This window comes from Aedes albopictus, chromosome 2 (assembly GCF_035046485.1).
Source record: "Aedes albopictus strain Foshan chromosome 2, AalbF5, whole genome shotgun sequence".
NCBI lineage: Eukaryota > Metazoa > Arthropoda > Insecta > Diptera > Culicidae > Aedes > Aedes albopictus.
This window is the reverse complement of record NC_085137.1, coordinates 511,982,388-512,002,963: the sequence shown is the minus strand read 5'-3', so window position 1 is coordinate 512,002,963 and position 20,576 is coordinate 511,982,388. Positions and strand designations below refer to the sequence as shown.

General features: G+C 39.8%; 1 protein-coding gene across 3 annotated transcripts in view; it reads right to left on the bottom strand.

Moving 5' to 3' along the window:
- The window catches only part of LOC109404745 (fibrillin-3), a 375,815-nt gene that overhangs the window by 58,149 nt on the left and 297,090 nt on the right, over positions 1 to 20,576 (bottom strand). For all 3 annotated transcript variants that reach the window (XM_062854530.1, XM_062854531.1, XM_029870275.2), the window contains 4 exons: positions 13,758 to 16,757; positions 13,233 to 13,697; positions 12,932 to 13,174; positions 12,745 to 12,875 (listed from right to left, as the gene is read on the bottom strand). In XM_062854530.1, the coding sequence (XP_062710514.1) occupies positions 12,745 to 12,875; positions 12,932 to 13,174; positions 13,233 to 13,697; positions 13,758 to 16,757 (3,839 nt within the window). The remainder of the gene's footprint in view (positions 1 to 12,744; positions 12,876 to 12,931; positions 13,175 to 13,232; positions 13,698 to 13,757; positions 16,758 to 20,576) is intronic.

Below are 20,576 nucleotides of genomic sequence, written 5' to 3'. Positions count from 1 at the left end.
ATGCCGATTTGTATATTCACATATTGGGCGACCATGCCTCTTAACCCGGGCAGAGTTCAAGTACTGACGATCAAAACGTGATATTGGTTTGTTTGAGATAAGAGGTAAAAGTACTGAAAATAATAGCAAAAATTTGTTCTTGAACCAATAGCAAAATATGATATTTGAAGATCAATCAAATAGCTCACTGCTATTGGTTAGATCTTGCCAAGAGCTAAATGTGCTATGATGATGATGTTCCAGGAGTGAAATTGAGATATTATTTTCAGTACTTTTACCTCTTATCTCAAACAAACAAATATCACTTTTTGTTCTCCATATCAAAATATGCTATTATTGAGCTTTTTTCCTCTGCTCGGGAAAAGTCATCTCAAGTGAGCCCCCCCTGGGCCCCCTCCACAAAAACAAATCCTAGTTACTCCAGTGCTCCGCTTCGACACTATTCTGGACTGTATTGCTGTGCGTTTACCGTAGCTTCCATTCGTAATCCAACCCTACCAAGCCTCATGGAACTGGTAATAAATAAAAGGATAATACGCAGGCTTTGATCTTCCACCGCTGAATAACATACAGTTGATCTGAATTACAAAATCATCATACAAATTCCGAAATGCATAGCAGACAGATAAGTTTGCATATTGATTATACCGCAAACAATCAATAACAGCCGAATAAATAGTGATTACACATATAAGATTAACAGAAAGCAGGAAATTTAGCTCTATAGAGTAATGCTGGCGATACCATTGACGAAGATGATGTGGCTATATCGGAAAAGCATAGGAGAAGCTGGAAAACCGAACTTTACATTCAGTTAGTTTTATTTTGTATTCGAGTAAGATTCGAGCCTATCTTTTTGAAGCACAGATAGTGTTCTGATTTTCATCCTACTCAAAACAAAGATTCAAGTCTTATTTGTTTTGTTTGAGTCACACGCCGGTTCGCATTAACGAATCCTAGAACAGAAATTATAGTCTTCACCGATTCGTGAATTAGATTACTTCAGACCACCCACCCCTAGTGAAACCAAAAACCGATTCGATGAAAGCAGACAGCCGCCAGAGAGAGCTGTGATGTGTGATTGAGTGAACGAATGTGATGTGCGTGTGTAGCACACACAGAATCAAAATTGAGGCATAAATTATGTGTAACAGTCTCATTAATGAGACGCGCATCCATCGAACTAGAAGAGCCGTTCGTCGTCAGTCGTCACCATCGTCACATCGCTTCTTGTGATGGAACGTAGTCGGTAGGCATAAGCAAGCACCACATGTCGATGCCTGGAGCAATCGATCCGTAAAGCAATTGATGAGAACACATGATGATAGGCGTATCAGTTTGAGAAACGGCGACGACGAGAAGTGATGTGATCGATTTTTCTAGATGTTAATGAATACATTCTCTTGAATATTCTTCGCTACTATGTAGATGTTTGTCACATGGTATATAGACAAAGATGCATAATTTGTTGTTTTCTTTGAGAAAGAACTAGCCCAAGGTCAAAAGTCAAGTTAGTAAAGATCAAAAAGAGTGTCCAACGAATAAAAGCTCTTACGGTCGTATTTTCATTCAGTATTCAGTATTAGACTCAAAACGTTAAGACCTGAGGGCTTGCCCAATACCTACGGGGGGCTTCGTGGCCGTGCGGTTAGCGGCGTCAATCGTTTAGGCGTATTGTGAGTGCCACGGAGTGAGGGTTCGATTCCCGCTACAGCCGGAGGAAACTTTTCGTCAAACGAAAAATCTTCCACTGGTCCACTGGGTGTTCCGTGTTGTCCGTTGTCTAATGTTAGTGAATGTTCAGTCTGTGCAACCTCTGGTTGAAAACGGTGTAGTGGCTTTTTTAAAACATTCCCCCTCCCCCTTAAATCTTCCAATTTTGTTACAATTATGCGGCTTCGGAATTGGCTGCTGAAGGTTTTTTATAGTTTTGTATTTTACTAAAGTTTAAAACTTCTTGATAGTAGGGTGATTCATAAATTGTTGAACAGTTTCTGAAAAATTCACTTGAGTAAACTAGTTCAATGTAAACGTATGATATATGTAGATGCGTATGCACTGCAGTCCCTTACCAATTTTGGCAACACCCGTTTTTGTCTACTCCCTATTTTGGCAACATTGCCGATTTGGCAACATTTTTTCCTCGATTTTGGCAACATAAATTATTGACAAAAAAAATACAGTTAAATCTTCATAAATACATATTTTTAGCCTTAAATTGCCTTAAATTAGCAAAATTCATTAATTTTTCCAAAATCATCATTTTTACAAATCATGACGTTTATGACCGTCGCCTAAGAGAAGCGTTTAATATTTAACTTGTGTGTTTCGGAGATGAATCAGCCGCGGGCTGAAAATCTCCTTAATAAAGCTAAAAATAATAAATAACTTGTGTCTAGTCTTTATTCATAATATAAGGCATAAAAGTTGAAAATAAACCATAAACCGATTTTAGTAACATAAAATTCATCTCGCGTTGCCAAAATCGGTAAGAAACTGTATATGTGTGCCACGGTATTGAAACAATTTAGTTACAAAATGATACATATTTTACATAGAAAAAAAAACAATTGTAAATTTTGTAGCGCTGATGACACATTTTTTATTATTATTTTAATAAAACTGCTGTTACGAAATAAGCTTTATTGGCAAACCGTCCACAAATATCAAAGTCACACAATAACTACACAAACATGAGGGGTATGCTTAACACTTAGAGGTGACACGAATGCACTCTTAGTGTAAAATGTCATAAATAAATAAAAAAAAAACACACACACACACACTTAGAGGGCATCGATAAAGTACTTTATGCTTGGAGGGGGAAGGGGGGGGAGGTTGGTTCTGAAATATGTGACAAACAATGTAATAAATATAGGAAGAATCCCTATGAACGGTGGAGAGGAGGGGATGTTGAAAATTCCTATTGTTAACGTGACGTAAAAAACGGATGCCCCCTCAACATTTATCATACTTTCATTATGATCCAATTGTTGAACACTTGCATAACCTAAACTTTTCGCATGACTATCAGATTTTTTTTCACTTTACCTAATCTTTCATTTCAAGAGGTTTCAGGAATGCTCCAGGGGTGTTCCAAAAGGATTCAAACGGTTAAGCGGGTCCTATGAGGTATTCCATGAGTGCAGTGCTGTCATGCTAAAATCAGAGCTGGTTACTCAAGGTTTTCAAATTTCAGCGCTCCTTATAGTGGTACGCCCCAAAAAAAAAATGATTCACTATTACGTCCAATTACCTTCACGGACTCCGCCAGAAATTCATTTATAGATTCTTTCAGGAGTTATCAAAACAATTATGGAATGTTTACAAAAAGAAGAACATCGACCATTTTTTTTAGAATGATTTAAGGAAGAATACATTTTAAGATTCCTTTTAGTATCTTTTAAAATTTCGCTAGGAATTCCTCCAGGGATTCTTTCAGAAGTTCTCAAAAAAAAAATTAAGGCAAATCATGAAACTGGTTCATGGGTTTCTTCAGAAATTCTTTCCGAAATTTCTCTCGAGTTTCTTCAAAAAAATACGTTAGATATTTTTTGATGGAGTGCTAAGTGTTGACTTTGAGTATCAGAATTTTTCCAGGAAATTCCTCAAAAACTTCTTCTAGGAATTTCACCAAGCATTTCTTAAAAGTTGCAATTGCAGGGGATATTTTTTCACAGATCAGGAGATTCTATCAGAAATACCTCTAGGGTTTATCTTTGTGAATTCAGAAATTTATCAAGTTTTTAAGTAATTATTGCTTGAATTTTCAAAGAGGTTCCTTAAGGAATTGCTCCATTTCATGGATTTTCTCGGGTATTTATTTGGAAACCTCTTTAGAAAATTCTCAAGAGATTATTCTTGAAATTTTTCCTGTTTTTTATAATTTCTTTTTATATATGTATTTAAAAAAAGTTTCTCTAGAGGTTCCACAAATAGTTGTTTTCAAAGATTCTTTCAGAAATTCCTCTATGGATTTTTCCACGAATTCCTCCAAAAACTTCTCGAGCATTTTTCCTTGCAATTGCTTTCAGAATTCCATTAGAAGTTTCTCATGATTTTTTCTATGAATTAAGTGGCTAACTTAAGTTTCCCATGTTTTATCGGTATTTATTATCCCAGACGTTCTCCCAGGAATTATTTCAGAAATTGCTACAATTTTTTCTAGGAATCCCTCCAAAATATTTCCAAAGCTGTCTCCGGAAGTATTTAAAGATAACTCCTTCAGCGGAATTCCCTGAGCAATCGCTGGAGGAACATTCCAACAAGCTCTGCAAGGATCTCCAAAGACATTCTGGGACTGGGAGATGTTTCTGATGGGGCAGCAATTTCTTTAAAAAAATCCTTGTAGGAATTTCTGCTGGAAAAACCGACAAACTTCTCAACGAATTCTTATAGAAACCGTAGCAGCAATTTGCCAAGCAATCTTTCTTTGTAGGGGTTTGTAAAGACATTTTTGAAATAATTTCTGAAAATCTCCATGAAAGAACTATTTAAGAAATCCCTTGTTGAATTTCTTGAAGTTATACTTAAAAATCTAAAGAAGTTTCTGGAGGGAAAAATATTTCCTCAAAGGAATTTCAGAAGGGATACAAGCAGGTATTTTTGAAAGAACCCCTGAAGAAATTACTGGAAAAAACTTAGTGGAGAAATACCTGGAGAAACTTCTCGGGAAAACTTTGGCGGTCTTCCTAGAAAAAGTAATATTGAGGAATTTACTCGAAAATTCCAGGAGAAATCCTTCAATAGAATTCTGTGAAGATTTTATGAAATAATTCATAGAGAAATTTGTGAACGAAATTCTCGAAAAAAAATCTGTTATAATACCTGGTGAAACGCATATATGTATAAGCGCTGGTAAAGATAAAAAAAAACTCTTGAGATATTTCTTAAAGTATTTTAAAAAAAAATTCAGAAAATATTTTTGAATAAATTTCTAAAAGAACCCATGGAGATGTTACATATTAAAGTCAGCCTTAGAAGAAATACCGGATAAATTCCTAATGTAATACAGGGAGGAATATAAGATGAAATTCTTAAGGAACTTTAGAGTGAGCTCCTGCAGGAATCTCAGGAGGAATTCCTGCAGGATTTTCCGGATGAATCCCTGATGGAATTTCTGGGCACTTTAGTGCGGGAATTTGCAATGGAATCCCTGAACAAATCTCTGTTAGTCTTCCTTAAGAAATACCTGAACGAATTTCTTAAAGAATACCTGGACAAATTTCTGAAGAATTCATGAAAGAATCTTTGAAAAAGTTTTTAAAGGAATTCCCGTAGAAAATTCTGAAGGAATTCTAAGACAAATTTCCGATGATTTTTTTAACCCATTAACAGCTTAAGGATACCCATGATAGCTTCTCTAAAGTTATTTTTGGATACATTACTGAGGGATCCTCTAAAGAAAATTTCGAAGGAAATTCTAAACTCTCCGAAAGAAATTCCTGGAGGATTTTCTGAAGAAATCTATGGAGCAACACCGGATGGAATTCAGAGAAGTTTTTATAAAAAAAAGTTCCCCAACTAATTGCTAAGAAAATCTTTAATAAACTTTGGAGAAAATTCTTTGAGTTTTCTTAAGGAATCAATGGAAGAATGGATCAATAAAATAACTTAAACGGTCACTATGAATCGATCAGATAGTGCCACCGTAGCGTTGTTTAACATAACTCATCTGCTGTCACCATCTTAAAGACCGTATACGATGGCGCCATTGTTTTTCTAAGCGCTGAGTACTATTTAAGTTGGTTGATCGATTCCTGAAGGATTTTTAAAAGAAATCTCCAAAGTCATTCCTGGCAGAATTTTTTTATTTCATTGTTTATATTTATTTATATTTATAAGATTTTCAGCCCGAGGCGGGTTCATTGCAATTACCGATTTTTTTAAATCCCCTTGAAGATTTCTAGAAGGAATAGCTGAGGGATTTCAAAAAAATATCTGGAGGATTTTTGAATGAATTTCTGAAAATATCCATTAAATTTTCTGGATGAATCTCTCAATGGGTTTTTCGAAGGAATCACTAAAGGATTTCCAAAAAAAAAATTCAATAATATTTTCTGCAAGTTTAATTTAAAAAATCTCGCAGGGATATGATTTCCCAAGTGGAATATGATCTACTAGTCTGAATAAGTGAGCTGTACAAAAATGAGCGATTTCTGTTGATATGTTAGAACAAACATTCAAAAACATTTCAAACATTTCAGACTAAATAGGTGATTCTAGAACCCAATTGGGCCAAATTTGTGCTCAAAATTGCGATATCTCTACTGGTTTCTGAGATATTTGAAAAAAAAAAATATTATATTTTGGTATCCAACCCACCGTACCGAAATACGACATTTTTTTCAAATATCTCAGAAACCAGTAGAGATATCACAATTTTGAGCACAAATTTGGCCCGATTGGTTTCCAGAATCACTGATTTAGTTTAGAAATTTTATGTTTGAAAATTAAATTTGAAATATTTTTCGAACGTTTGTTCTAGCAAAAATTTCACTTAAACCCTTTGCGCCACCCCTAAATATCAACCGAAAACGCTCATTTTTGTACAGCTTATTTATTTCGACTAGTAGATCATTTTCCACTTGGGAAATCAGATAGGGGATCAGATAGGAAGCTTTTATTTTGTGGGCGCAAACATATCGAAAAGTTATAGATGTGATATTCATATCTAGGTAAAGAGGAAAAAAAAACATTCCGAATTCCGCCTTCTATAAGAGAGCTTTTTTACACCTACGGGGGCGCTGAAACCAAAGCTTTTTTTCTCTTACATATATTAGGCCGCATACGCGACAAATTTGACGCATTTCACCTTAATTCAACATTTTTAAGTGAAAATTAGAGCATTAGGCTAAAAAAAAGTTCCAATTTGAGCATCTTTGGAGAGCTTCGCCCTCCACCCAACTACGTCACAAGTTGGCACCTATGAGAGGGCGTCAAGCTCGTACCCAAGGATGGGGATTTTAGAGATAAATCCCTCCCAATACCCCAGCTCCATATATTAAGTAGGCGCCCTTCCACATTTTACTGAAAATACGTCATTTCTGTGCACGAGTCTGGGCAGGGCGCTAAATTATCGAAAAAAATCACTAAGACTTTTTTTTCTATATCCAGTAGGACGGAAACAATTCCTAATTTCACTAGGAAGCTATTTTGTTACATGTTTTTCTTATATTTGCGAGAGCGCTCATACTGGGAGTTGAAAAATATTTTGTTTTACTCCAAGAGCTGGTTACTCAGTGAGTAACTTGGAGTAACCACGATGACACCACTGCATGAGTGTCTCTGGAAGTTTCAGGAGCGATCGAGGGAGTTTCAAGGGGTTATCAAATGATTTCCAAGAGTATTTCAGGGGCTTTTAAAATCGTTCCAGGGTGTTTGAGGGTGTTTCAGGTGCTTCATGGGCTTCATGGGCCTTCAGGGGTCCCAGGGGTATTTCAGGAGGTTTCATGGGCGTTCCATTATTTATCAGAGGCGTTTCAAGGGGTTTCAGGGATTTTCCCGGGAGTTTAAGGTCGTTGCAGGGGCGTTCCAGGGGATGTCCCTGGTATCACCAGAAATCCTGAAGCAACTTCAAACCCTTTTGAAAATTCCCTGAGCCTTTCCCCTAAATCTTTCAGTATTGCAAAAAATCTTTTAAACCATGTTAACATTATCCAATAAATCTTTTTAGTCGTTTTTGCTTCTACTCATGTTTAAAACAATTCCAATCTACCTGAGCTCTCGTCAAATGAGACTCCTTGTCATTTGAAGGAATTGTCACTCAAGTGACTAGCTGAGCAAAAAAACTCATAATAATTCCATCACACTGGAAAATGATCGGATGTCAAATTTGGGTCAATTTTTTTTGAATGTTGGACCACTATCGAACACACAACTGATAACTGTTGGATCTATGTTGGGTTTCATGGCCAAAATAAAAACAGGTCAACGATAGGTTTAGGTAGGGTTATACATCATCAATCACGAACAAAGCTTGAGCCGTTCAACAATAAAGCTAGCTTAACATTCAAGTTGAACACTTCCAATACAAATGTTCTATTTTCTTAAAAAAATAGAATTTAGGGAACTTCAAATTGAAGTTTTAGAAATGAGTGCTTCTAGTCATAATTTAGATTTTGAAAACAAAAAAAAATCAGTACTAACCGTTCAACAAATGGCGAACTACCCAATTCAAAAAAAATAAAAGCAGGGCTGACAGCAAAACTGAATGTTGAAGTAGATATTCTAGTGATTCAAAATTGCACATAGTGACATAATGAGACAACTTTACTGATCAGTCACTGCTGTTAAAAATCTTTGTAACTACTGAGACTTACACAGCTGTGTCTCAGATCCTACATTGCGGCCAGAACTCTCACCGGAATGGCGAACGATGGCGGATTGTCGGACCGATACTCGGTCGGTGGAACCAGCGGGCGTTGCTGGGGGGATTTCAGGCATCTACCTCGTGGGCACGATGGCCACCTTGGATGGCCGAGAGGGGAACTCCTCCTTAACACTTAAGGCCAATGGCCTAGGGAGATCGTCCTGAACAGACGATGGCGAATCCTTTGCTGCTAGGCCCGGAAGCCATCTTGACTTCCGAGCCGCCGTGTGTGACCGTTCTATTCAACGGATACGAGGTCCTGTGGGGAATCAGAAAGTGGCCGTCAGGGTGGTCAATTTACTTACTCCGGACCTATTTACTCGAAGGGAGGCAAGCGTAACTCCCACATCCGTCCCCTAAAGGAGGGTCGGTAGGGGAGGGGGGTTTATTTAACCACTCCACTGCGCTTGCCACCGTTTTTTACACACGAATGCCTGTATTATTTCTGGCCAGCCTTCTGATTCTGGAAGATGGCTGCGCCCATGAGCACTCATATAATCTTTCTCATTTCCAATTTCATTTTAGCATCTGCCATGTTAGCACCCTTTAAATGCACGCACTCAATCTCCCTTTAGCAACGTTTTGTCGTCAATGGCGGTACAGTTTCTCACTAGGGTGTGGCCTACTGAAATAATTAAGTCCTAAAACGTGAATTTTCTACAAAACCAACATTCATACAACCGATAATCTAAAAATTGAAACTAACCGAAGGGGTGTCAGAAAAATTATGGCAGTTTATATATTATAAATATTTCTTAGCATGAAACCCTAAGGGTATGGCGATAATTGTGATGTTGAACTCATTTTTTTCAACCCTTGAGATTTTACCATACTATTTTTTAGAGAAATTAATGTAGAAATGATCAAAAATTTTATAACTCAAACATTCTAGTACAAATGCCCTTATAATAAAATAAAAATGTGGAATGAATTTACAGAAATTAATAAGGTAATAACGACAGCCCTACTAACAAAAGATCTTATGTAGGAAACGCATTTGGAAGAAAACTCTCTTAAAGTCTTATGCAGCAAAAATGTTAGTTGGGGGAATTACAGTAGATCTTCTCGGCGTAGCTTCTTCAAAAGCTCTGAAGACTCAAAGGGAGAAAAACATGAGGAAAAACAACGATCATGTCTGATGTCGAAAACCTTGAGCTAATACTAACAGGATTACCCGTTTTCAAATTTAAAAATGTATTTTTTATGGAATTCGAAAAACAATTTCAGGCATTTTCGAGTGTTTTTTGTGTAATTTAGGAAAATCGACTAGAAAATCTAGAACTATCCGGATGAATAAAGGAATACATTTCTACTATCCTTCTTCAGACGTTTCCATGTATGAAACACATGATTTAACATCCCAAGTAACAATTTTGATTTTATCAACGTTTTGTAGCGATCCAAAAACTCTAACCCTGAAACAATTGCTGCCGACTCAAAAGTCCTCTCGAGCTCTTCTATAACTCCTATGGCCTAGGTTCTGTCTAACTGGCGCATCTTATCCTGATATAAAGCTTTGTGGAAACCGACTTAGGATTTCGGGTTACATAATAGTTTAAAATTTTCCCGATTCAATTTCTTACCGATTTTGGCAACACGAGGAAAATTTAATGTTGCCAAAATGGTATGTTGCCAATATCGATCATAAATTGTGTATTAATTTATTTTCAACTTTCGTGTTCTTGTACCGACTTTTCGAACCCTCTAAGCAGAATACTCTCTTCGAATGAGTGTAATCAGTTTTGAACCTGAAATAGGACGGAATTAAAAGGTACAAAACTGATTACACTCATTCGAACTTTTGTGTGTTCTTTTGGCTTACATAATTAATATGGACTATTCACAGGTGAACGTTCATTAATTACGTAATGATTCGAAAAAATGTGTTTTTTGGAAAACTTGATGATTTTTTTTTTTAAAGAAAGGTGAGGTTAAGAATATACATTTAAAACCAGTTATCGATGCTCTAAGGATGCAGTGGAAAATAATAATGTTCTACTGCACGTTGACAACCCAATCAAGAACGTTTCTGGTTGATGGGTAGCACGTTTTTGGAGGTTACTGGAAGACATAATCTAGGAGATTTCTCATGGGGTATTGCTATACAGGAGATAAACAAAATGATCGGGTTAGGCAAAATTTTCACTTTTCAAAAAATGAGTAAATAGCTGTTATTTCTTGAAAAGTGCGTCAAATATTCTCATATTTTGACAGTAAGTTTGCGGGAACTCTTTCGTGTCACGCCAGATGAAAGTAATTGCTGCACGGAGCAACTCAGAACACCAAGGCGATTATCCGGTGAGTTTGCTCCGTGTTATTGTTTTTCAGTGGATTCTATTTCAATCATTTTATTAGTTCAGTCCTATACTATAGGTCATGGTTTGTTTGTTGGTTTCCTGACTTCGTCATCATGAGTATCGGCTTGAATTTTTGTTTCTTTTTGTCACAGTTCGAATTGCATCATGCCAATTATCTCTTCTGCTTGTTTCCTTGAATTTCACTTTTTTGAGCAATCTGACAGGTGATAGCTCACATACTATATTTCTATGTATCTATTTGAGTATATTTATTGTATACATGTGTTTTTTTTTTAAGATATTTAGCTTGACTTCAGTGCAATTCATCCGTGATCAGATCAATCATGCAGAAACAAGCATTGATATGACATACAAGTCAGTTTATGTTAAGCTAAGCTAGAGAAGATTGTTACAAACTTGTTCATTTTTTATTAATTCTCAGGGAAAAATCTATAAGATTTCTCTATTAGTTTAAACCTGGAACACTCAAATACGAATGATTTTGGTAATTTTATAAATACCACTTTAATCACAAAAGAGTAGTAAAAAAAATAAAAATACCAAATCATAGGAAGCTTCGACAGCCCTACTTAGTTTATCACGCTTCAGTTTATTGTCAATCCATTTTGAGTTCCTATAATATGGCCCAATCCTCAATATGGAAGTGGTAAACCCATTTCTCCACAATAACAGGGCAGAAAAAGTCCTTCAATCCTTGTAATTGTCCGACCGCTTCTATTCGGTCAGTGCAATTAAATCTTATTTACCGGCTGAGCAATTCTCCCGCCCATCACCAATTTCATCGAATTGCAGCTCTTCCGGTGCCGTCGTTACCAATGAATGTAGCAATATTGCTAGTGGGTCGCGATGATCCGAAATCCGGAGCAAAAATATATGTTCCTTTCCATAGCACTTGACGCCGATTTTGCTGAGGTTGAAATGATTATGATTATTTCCGAAGTGAGACTCATTCGGGGTGGACGTCTGACTGAATGACATGATTGATATTGTGATGGTTTAATGCGAATGAACTTGAAAGAAAAACGGAAACGAACTGATGTTTATTCAAAAGATCGTTGACGTGGTATTATTTACTCACACATACAAGGAAAATTTGTAAAAGAAAACATAGGAATTGAAAGATGATTGGAAGGTGAATGAAGTACAACAACGAACACCTAATCAGAACACAAAAGGAATTGTCATTATGTCGGTAAAAGTAGTCAATTGGCGATGGAAAATGACGTTTATTGAATAAATACTGTTATGGCGAGAAACATACCTTCGCAAAAATCTTTGCTCAAGCAATCCTATCGATAGGAACTGTAAATACAACGATTCTTTTCTGATGACTCTTCTGATTGAGTCTAGTCACCTACAAATTATATTACAATTTTCAACTATTCCTTATCCCTAAATGGCAAAGCAGTCAATGAATCAATTACTAGACCGTGGTCGATGATACCGACGTCGATGTACGAGCCAATGGTATATGTCGATGAGGTACTCCGAATGATCGTACCGATGTGCAATATGATTACTCTCATCCTCATATTGCTCATCGTAATCTTCGCCACTGTCCAACTCATTCGTTCGATCGAGTTCGCCACCGCTGTTGTAGTCATCCTCCTCATCGGAGCAGTCCCAAATATGGACCATAGTTGATGTAGATCCATAACTGGGATGGCGCCCTCGACCGAACACGGGTGGACGATGGAGCGTGGGAGGAACAGCGATCTGCTTTCTATGATTGTTAAGATTATGACCATTGCGATGATGATCGGTATTGCCTTCCGAGGAAAAACGGCGGCGATGATTACTTTCCGTGGACGATGAAGGGATCTTGCTGTTGTGTAAGCTGTTGGATGGAGTTTTGGCGGTTGAATTGGCACGAACGGTACTGGATGCGGAGTTAGATCTATGCAATAGCACTCGGCTTCGGCTGGTAGTAGCAGTAGTAGGATGTGAAGTAGTAGTGGTAGCTGCAATCGGTTCACCGCTTTGGTTATGACCGTGCACAGGCCAGCGATGATGAGGATGCCAAATGGTGTGTAAAACAATGTGTAGTCTACTTACGGGGCTGTTGGGGTCTACAAGGATGGGAGACTTGCCCGGACATATAAGGTAGGATTCGTGGTTTTCGAGCCGGTTGGTCTCCAGTGGACGCTGGTGAACCGTCCTTCGAAGTCCGTAAGGTTCTATGGGAGCTGGGAACAAAAAAGAGCTAGATTAATTTGAACTTAACATATAGAACATACCTTACCTTTAACGGTTATACCGAAGCTACATTTGGCACTCAACCCATCGGCATCCGTCGCTACGTAGTTCACGTAGTGCACGCCAGCTATCAACACCTGACCGGGACTGTGGGATTTGTACAGCTGCTTAATCTCTGAATCAGTCTCAAAGTTCGGTTCAACCCAGTAAACCGAACGGGAGGTCTCATGACCATCTAGTTGAACGTTGAAAGATTCCGGACAGTTGACAACCTGCGGATGTCTTCGTTCTAGGAAGAAAATACCATTGAGTTCCAGAGTTCATTTCGTAAATTCATTATTACTCACCTCTAATCTTGATCAAAACTCGACAAACATCGTTCATTGGAGAGTTCGGACTTCTGGCACGGAAAGTCACTGCGACCTCACCGGCAGGTAGCTCCGCCTCCAAGTGCTTACCCCATGCCGGGTGGGCATCGACGAACTGATGCCAATCGACGTTGGTCTTCGGTTGATCCAATCGAATCTTCATAGTGTAATGACCAACCGGAAGCACTTCGTGGACATCCGGTGGACACTGGATGTGAGGTGTCATTGGAGGCGGCGTTGTGGTAGCTATCGGAACGCAGCGAAGATTCGGCGTAGGAGTCCACCTCTGCTCTGTGTCACATACGGTAGTCCGTTTGCCAACTGGTTTGTAGCCAGATTTACAATGAAGGACACAACGTTCGCCAGCGAAGATCTTGCCAGACATGCAGGCAACTGGAAGGATCGTTCCATGCTCTGGACGACTGAGCCGAGGACAAGACTGAGCTGAAAGTTTAAACAAGATTATTGAAGAGAGCTAACATAAAATTTCAAAATTATACTTACGAACACATAGCGATTCCTCTTTATCCCATAGTCCAGTACCGTTGCAATGTTTCGTACTTGGTCCAAGTAGTTTGAAGCCTTTGTTGCATGTAATGAAGCACTTTGTACGGTAGTACAGCTCTGTCTTATGCCGTGATCGGGAGCATCTTACATCGCCGTTCTTTGGAGATGTCAACGGTTTACAACGATCTTTTATTTCAAAGCACGATTTACGATCCCTGCCCATTTTGTGCCCTGGAGGGCATACACATCGGTGGCTACCCGCCAGATTAACACATTTTGCTTTGTAACCACATCCTCCGTTGTTTCCTAGGCATTCGTTTACATCGATACATTGGCCTAAATCGTTCTTCTCGTACCCGGAGTTGCATTGGCATGTGTATGAACCTTCCGTGTTGACGCATTTCTGTTGACAATTGTTGGTGCTGGGCAATAGACACTCGTCGATATCTATGCAATTGGCTGAGTTGGATTTATCAACTGCAAATCCTTCTTGGCATGAACATATAGGAACGCCTTCCCGAAGATGGCAAAAGTGTTGGCATCCACCATTCCTTAGCGCACAGGGATTGCTAACTTCGCAAGTTTTGTTATCACTCATCAGCGCATATCCAGTCTCACATTCACATCTATACCCTCCAGGGAAATTGACACATCGTTGGCTGCAGCCCCCATTCAGAGTTGAACACTCATCTACATCTTCACATGTTGAATGATCTTCACCTAAAGTCATCCCTTCTGGACATAGACATTTAAAGCTTCCATGCTGATTTTCGCAGATGTGTGAACAACCTCCGTTGAAGTTGTTGATCTTGCACTCATCTATATCAAGACAGGTCACCTTGTCTACATGCAACCTTAATCCGGACGGACACGAACACTCAAAGCCTCCCTTCGTATTGAAACAATCATGAGAGCATTTCTTCAGTTCGTCAGAGCACTCATCAATATCCGAACAGGTCCGATTATCTACCTCTAACCGATGACCATCCTCGCAACCACAGCGATACGAGCCAGGCAAGTTGATGCAGTGATGTTCGCAACCAGCCTTGTTCGGCAGAGTCTCACATTCGTTGATATCTTCACAAGAGAACTTGTCCCGCCCGAGGATGAACCCAGAAGGACACTCACACTCGAAGGTTCCAGGCACGTTCACGCATATATGAGAGCAATCGTGGATCTTCGTGGAGCACTCGTCTACGTCGCGACAAGTTTGCTGATCGTCTTCCAACTCGAATCCAGCCTCGCATGCACATTTGTAATCACCAAGTAGATTGATGCAGATGTTCGAACAGTTTCCGTTGTTTTCGATGCACTCGTCGATGTCTTCGCATGTATGGCGGTTACGGCCGAGATCGAACCCTTTCGGGCAAGAACAGTGATAACTTCCCGGCAGATTGGTGCAGGTGTCCGAGCATCCACCATTTGTGTGTTCGCACTCGTTGATGTCGATGCAGGTTTTGAAGTTGTGGCGTTCTAATTCGAATCCTTTTGGACATGTACAGGATACCACACCATGCTCGTAATGACATCCGTGTGAGCATCCGCCATTGTTCAGCTCGCATTCATTGACAAATTCACATGTTAGCGCGTCTTCCATTAAGTAGAGGCCTTTTGGGCAGGAACACTGATGACCTCCTAGAAGGTTGATACAGATGTGAGAGCAATTTCCATTGGCTATTTCACATTCGTTTATATCCGTGCATGAATGACCGTTTTCAGATAGGCGATATCCGCTGTGGCAAGTGCAGTGGAAGGAACCTTCAGTATTGTGGCAAACGTGGTCACATCCACCCTGACTGGTGGAGCATTCATCAATGTCTACGCAGGAACTGTTATCATTCGATGATGGTTCGAAACCACCATAACAGCTGCACTTGTAGCCACCTTCGAAATTGAGACAGTTTTGCTCACATCCTCCGTTGTCTTCATGACATTCGTTGATGTCATGGCAGATTCGCTGATCGGAACCTAGCTTGAATCCCTGTGGACAGCTACAAAGTGCGTCACCATCAGGATTACAGAAATGTGAACAACCACCGTTGTTAAGATTGCAATCGTTGATCGTAGTACAAGTTTTACCATCTTCTGCCAGTTCCATGTCATCTGGACAATCACAGAAGGTTTCTCTGTTGAAGAACGTACAAATATGGGAGCAACCTCCGTTATCGGTCGTACATAGATCCATCTGTCTGCAGATACCATATTCGTCTAGCTCCTTGCCCTCTGGACAAACACAACGATAACTTCCGTAAGTGTTCAGACAATTCAGGTCCCCACATAGGTCCTCATTATCTTGTCCTCCGCATTCATCAATGTCATCGCAAGTTTTACTATCCGTAGACAATTGTAGTCCTTTCGGACAACTACATACGTATTCTCCAGCCGTATTGTGGCAGTTGTGCGAACACAGATGCCTACCCAACTCACATTCATCGATATCGTGACAACTATGGTCATGCTGTTGATACCCCGCAGGACACTCGCACCTATAGTCACCTCCCTCAATCATCCGACACACTCCTGGATTGCATCGTTTCTTGTACTCTTCCCCACAGCTGTAGACATTCCGACACGTCTTCTGATCATACTCATCCAAAATGTAAAACTCCGGACAGCTACAGACGAACCCCTCCGTTCCGTCCTTACATTCGTGCGAGCATCTCGTTTTGTTCGGATTCTCGTACAAATCAGCACAGAAATCTCTCACGCACGTCCTCCGATCATGATTCAGATGAAAGTTATCCGGGCATCTACACTCAAACGAACCGACCGTATTCACACACTCGTGTGAGCAAATACTCACCCCATCCCTGCCCTCTTCCTCATCGCCGTAGTCATCCTCTCCATCCCGGCCGTAAGCTTCGCACTCGTTTATATCTTGACAGGTCCTGTCATCGTCAGCGAGCTCGTAACCGGCCGGACAGGTGCACTCGTACCCACCGTAGGCATTCCGGCAGTGGTCGCACCCATGCTCCTGCTCTACGCACTCGTCGATATCTGGAAAACAGAAAACGTATCGAGAAGATCAATCAACGCACTGCTCGCACACGGTTCGGGTTCGATTCGCGCTCATATTTCCAATTTAGATTAGTCACTTTTTCTGAGCACCGCCGTCGAAATGTAAATTTGATCAACGATTCCGAAAAACCTACAACTGCCATTCTTGATGCCTCGTGTGTGTGAGAAACAAAAAAAAAACACCGCCACAGGGCTCAATCATTCATTCGCGAATGGGACTAATTTGGCAAACGGGATTTTCATGAATGCGAAAAATTTTTCGGTTTGGAACACGTGTGTGGTGAGCCCACCGGGCATTATTCATGCCATGCCACCTGATGTATCCGGGAATCTGCGCCCTGCCTGTAAAGTCACTGAATGATGATGAATTTTGAATCCGGAATCATGTGATGGCCCGTTATGGCGAACGGATGCGGTGCCACAGCCGGTCGCCTAAAGGAGTATAGGTACGCAAATTTTGGACGCAACGCAGTTTTCGTGGCTAATTGGCGGTACAAATAAAGCAAGCAAATGGTTTAGTGAGCTTGGAAAACATAGGTACTCTACCTGGAGGTGAACAACAACCATGCGGAAACATTCCGGAAATGTGTGCTCAGAGCAGTATAGGAATGAGCAGTTTTCGTAGATGTTTTCCAAATTAACAATATATACGCGAACAGACTCAGCAGCTTAACATCTAATGACATTCTTGTTAAAAAAAATTATGACATTGAACTGGTAGTTCAGAATGTGTGCGGTCACCTGAAAGCGGTTGGGATGGAGAGGCATTTTGCCAATCCTATTTTACTCCAAGATCTGGTAGAAAAACTACCAGCAACCGTGAAATTCAACTGGGCGCACCACCAAGAAAAGGTTTCAGAGGTGGATTTAAACGCGTTTATTGTATACTTACTTACTTACTTTCAGTCCTGGGCACCCACGGTGGTGCAGAGGGCCGAATTGAAAGATTTCCCCTGGGCGTTTGCCAGTCATCGCCTTGACCTGTGGTCAGGTCAAATTTCTGTCGACTTGCTTGATTTCGTTATTGAGGCTGCGCTGCCATGAGCGTCTGGGTCTGCCTCTGCTGCGATGTCCTGCTGGGTTCCAGTCTAAAGCTTGTTTGCAGATTTCGTTTCCACCGCAGCCGAATTTCTGTCGCTATCTACTTTTGATGACATCGACGATGGAGCTCCACGTTAGAGATCCAATTGTGAGGCCACCATGCACGAATTATATACCGCAGGCATTTATTGATGCATACCTGCAGCCGTTGCATGTTCTCCGCTGATACACACCAGGTTTCACTGGCGTATAGCAGCCCAGATTTCACGTTCGAGTTAAAAATTCGGATTTTGGTACGTCGACTGATCTGGTTGTTTTTCCATACATTTCTTAAACTCGCAAAATCTGCCCTTGCCTTCTTGATCCGTGCACCTACGTCGATCTTGGTTACCAAAATATTGAAAGCTTTGAACATTCTCCACTGATTGCCCAGCTATCGTAAAGCTGGAAGGGAACCAACGATTTGGTCTTGTTGGCGTTGATGGTAAGATCTGCCGCTGAGGAGCGATTGGCAAGATCATCGAGCTTACTCTGCATATCAGAGCGCCGTTGAGCTAGGAGAGCAACATCATCAGCCAGTTCGAAGTCATTTAGGTGCTCCATGGTAATCCACGATTTGGTTCATGGTCAATCGCACCAACCAGGATCTTGTCGATTACGATGAGGAACAGTAGCGGTGATAGTATACCTACATCCTTGCCTCACTCCAGCAACGACCCGGATGGGATCGGACAAAACACCGTTGTGCTGTACTCTGCACGAAAATGCCCTGTACTGTGCTTCAATGAGGCCGATGATTTTCTCAGGGACACCCTTGCGCCTTACAATGTCCGAAATCGATGCTTTTGCGATTAAAATAAATAACTTTTTTAAGGTTGGTTCTAGAGGTTTGGCGTGTTCTACAAAGATTTTCTGCATGTTAAAAGGCGTCTTTTGATATAATGTAATGAATGATTAATCCCCCTAGAAGTTAGATAAAAATTTTATTATTTCAAAAATTTTTTAAGAGGTTTGACGTCTTCGGCAAAAAAAAATCGTAGAATATGTCAAAGCTCCATCTCTTACAATTATCGAGATATGGAGCGTTTTGTGCAAAGTATCCCTAAAACTGGCTTTTTCAGTGTAGCTTCAACAGATAAATTCATACAGTTTTGTGAGCTTCTACAAACTTGTTCAGGACGTTGAAATACACATTTCTTTCGAAGATACTAAGTCATTATATATTAAAACAAAAAAAGTAAGAGGCAAATTTATCATATTTTAAGGTGTATTCTCACCATAAGTAACAATTTCCGGCACAAAATGGCGCAGATGGCTCAGTCGGTAGTTGAAAGATTAGACTTTTTACTATCACTGGGGGGGGGGGGGTGAAAACCCTCGTGGGCAATAGTGGGAAAGGTGGTTTAAATACAAGGCAAAAACTTATTATTTTGCATGTAATACAAGAAAAATAAATAAAAATAATAATATTAATCAAGAAGCCCGCAGTAATTTTTAATGCACTGTGTTGCTTCCGACAAAATCTTAACAACATTTTGCAGAAAACAGTAAGTTTTTATCACTTAAAGATTGGAAAATCACGAGAGAATATTGTTATAACCTGATAGTTATAACTAGAGCTAGTTCTAAATAAAAGTATTGAATTTCTTCAAACTTATGACAACGTATGCCCAAACGATTGACTACCTACCCAATAGTCATAAAATTGAATGGCTACAATGATTAGAATATTAAATGTGTTTTGATAAATACCTTCGCAATTCTAATTAAAATATTTGTAATTTCACATTCTTTAATTTATATTTTGACGATTTTCTTGTGAAAATAAAGCAAATCGTTTTTATCAAATATGCAATTTGAATATTTTAACTCGATGTTTGTGAAAAGTACTGTTACGATGGGACGTCAAAACATGTAATTGGTAAATGTCAAGAGATTAAAAATAATGTTTGAAAAAAACTTTCGCATTATTTCTTGGCGCACCCTGTATTTTATTGATTTATACTTGATATATTTCAATTGCTTCCCAGTTGGAAGTGAAACTCGTGAATTACCCAAAAAGCTGTAAATCTGCTATCGGACGAATCAAAGCTTCTCCTGATATTTTCCGATACTGTGTCCGAAGTTGAAAAGTCAAACAACAACAAATATAAATACATGAAAAAATAAATAAAAATCTTCTCTGTGTATCGATGCACATCTTGAACTGTTGATTATTTCCTCTTTCCTATAGCTAGCTTGAGCTTGATTGACCGCCCGTAGATGCTACTCCAGTATCGCCAGACCAACTACACTTACACAAGAAACCAATGAGATTATCTGCCAGGGATTAGGGGCCATCCATAAACCACGTGGTCATGTTGGGGGTGGGGGGGGGGGTGGTTCGAGCAAAGACCACGGTCCATACAATTTTTTTTTGTATGAACGAAAGACCACGCGGGGGGGGGGGTTTGAAATCTCCCAAAAAAATAACCACGTGGTTTATGGACAGCCCCTTAGCAGGCATTTTCAGTGTGTGTGAGCGTTAGTGATCTTCTATTTTAGGCGACAATGGCGCCTGCCACGTCAGGTTGCAGGTCAATGTGGGGAAGGGGAAGGAAGTGTTGATTGCAACCGTTTGTATCCACATCAGACCGAATATACCTCTGCGTCGGAGTGTTGGTGGGATATGGTCAGCAGAGGGTTCACACATTGGTGCGTGGATGCCAGGCGTGAGGTGATAGATTAGTGCGATTATTACTATGAAGCTAAAGCGGC